The sequence below is a fragment of the Seriola lalandi genome, unplaced genomic scaffold (assembly GCF_002814215.2).
Source record: "Seriola lalandi dorsalis isolate HSWRI2012SDOR001 ecotype SW California unplaced genomic scaffold, Sedor1 jcf7180002054595, whole genome shotgun sequence".
NCBI lineage: Eukaryota > Metazoa > Chordata > Actinopteri > Carangiformes > Carangidae > Seriola > Seriola lalandi.
In genome coordinates this window covers 53,745-54,770 of record NW_019525148.1, presented here as the reverse complement: position 1 = coordinate 54,770, position 1,026 = coordinate 53,745, and the positions used below count along the sequence as shown (strand labels likewise).

At 44.2% G+C, this 1,026-nt stretch overlaps 1 protein-coding gene across 1 annotated transcript in view; it reads left to right on the top strand.

The window, feature by feature from the left end:
- Positions 1-1,026, top strand: part of abcf1 (ATP-binding cassette, sub-family F (GCN20), member 1) — a 15,205-nt gene that overhangs the window by 1,392 nt on the left and 12,787 nt on the right. The window contains exons 2-3 of the mRNA XM_087177381.1: positions 822-868; positions 973-1,026. The exon at positions 973-1,026 is cut by the window's right edge and continues 13 nt beyond it. Of these exons, the coding sequence (XP_087033507.1) occupies positions 822-868; positions 973-1,026 (101 nt within the window). The remainder of the gene's footprint in view (positions 1-821; positions 869-972) is intronic.

The window sequence follows — 1,026 nt, the reverse complement described above, 5'->3', positions numbered from 1 at the left end:
TCTCTCTCTCTCTCTCTCTCTGTCTCTCTGTCTCTCTCTCTCTCTCTGTCTCTCTCTCTCTGTCTCTCTCTCTCTCTCTCTCTCTGTCTCTCTCAGAATTAAGGCAAAAAATAACATAAAAAGATAAAAATTGTTGAACCTGTTGGGACGCACTTGTTATCCAGTGCTTTTAACTTCCAAAGTCACAATTTGGCTTTCCACAGCAAGTCGTTGTAGGACTGAATGTTCAGCACGTTTGTCTGTTTGTGTCTGTTGTCAGATTGATAAAGATGCGGCCACATGTGGCACAGGGATGAAAGAGTGAAGCTGGAGCCCTGAAATAAGTTTTAAAAACACACAATCACAGATGGAAGCGTCTCACTCTGAAGCTCCGACACCGACAGGAGCAACAACCTGATGTTGGGACGTGACAGATCTGTTTTACCAGTTAGCTCGGCGGCTAGCAGCTCACTCTCTCCCCACTGCGTCTGTGACCGTGGAAAAGAGCTTAACTGGCTTTTATTACCAGGTTTACTCGCGTCTTAAAAAAAGAAAACTGCTTATACCCGATAATTTAGGAGTGAAAAGAGTGTAAGTTACAGATGTGAGTGTGTGACAGCAGCCGAACACGACACGGTCTCTCCTGACTGCTCAAGATCAATGAGGCACAATAATCGTTTTATATCGATTATCTTGTTTTCATAATCGTTGGAAGCCAAAATCATAATTGAAAATAAAGTTTGATTAATCGCCCGGCCCGAGGTCGTTGATTTCAGCTGCAGTGTGACCTCATGATGTTTGACGCTGCTGTGACGGTTCTCTCTGACATTTTCTTCCAACAGAAAAAACTGTGAAAAAGGGGAAGAAAGATAAAAAGGGGAAAAAGAGTGTGAGTACTTCCAGCGGCTCGTTAAGATTCAAACTGCTTCAGAGCTGAAGTTCGACCTCTGTGGCTCAACGTGTCTCATCTGTTGTGTGAATGTGTTTCTCCAGTTCTTTGAGGAACTCGCCACAGATAGCAAACCTGAGAAGGCACAAGAGGCGGCT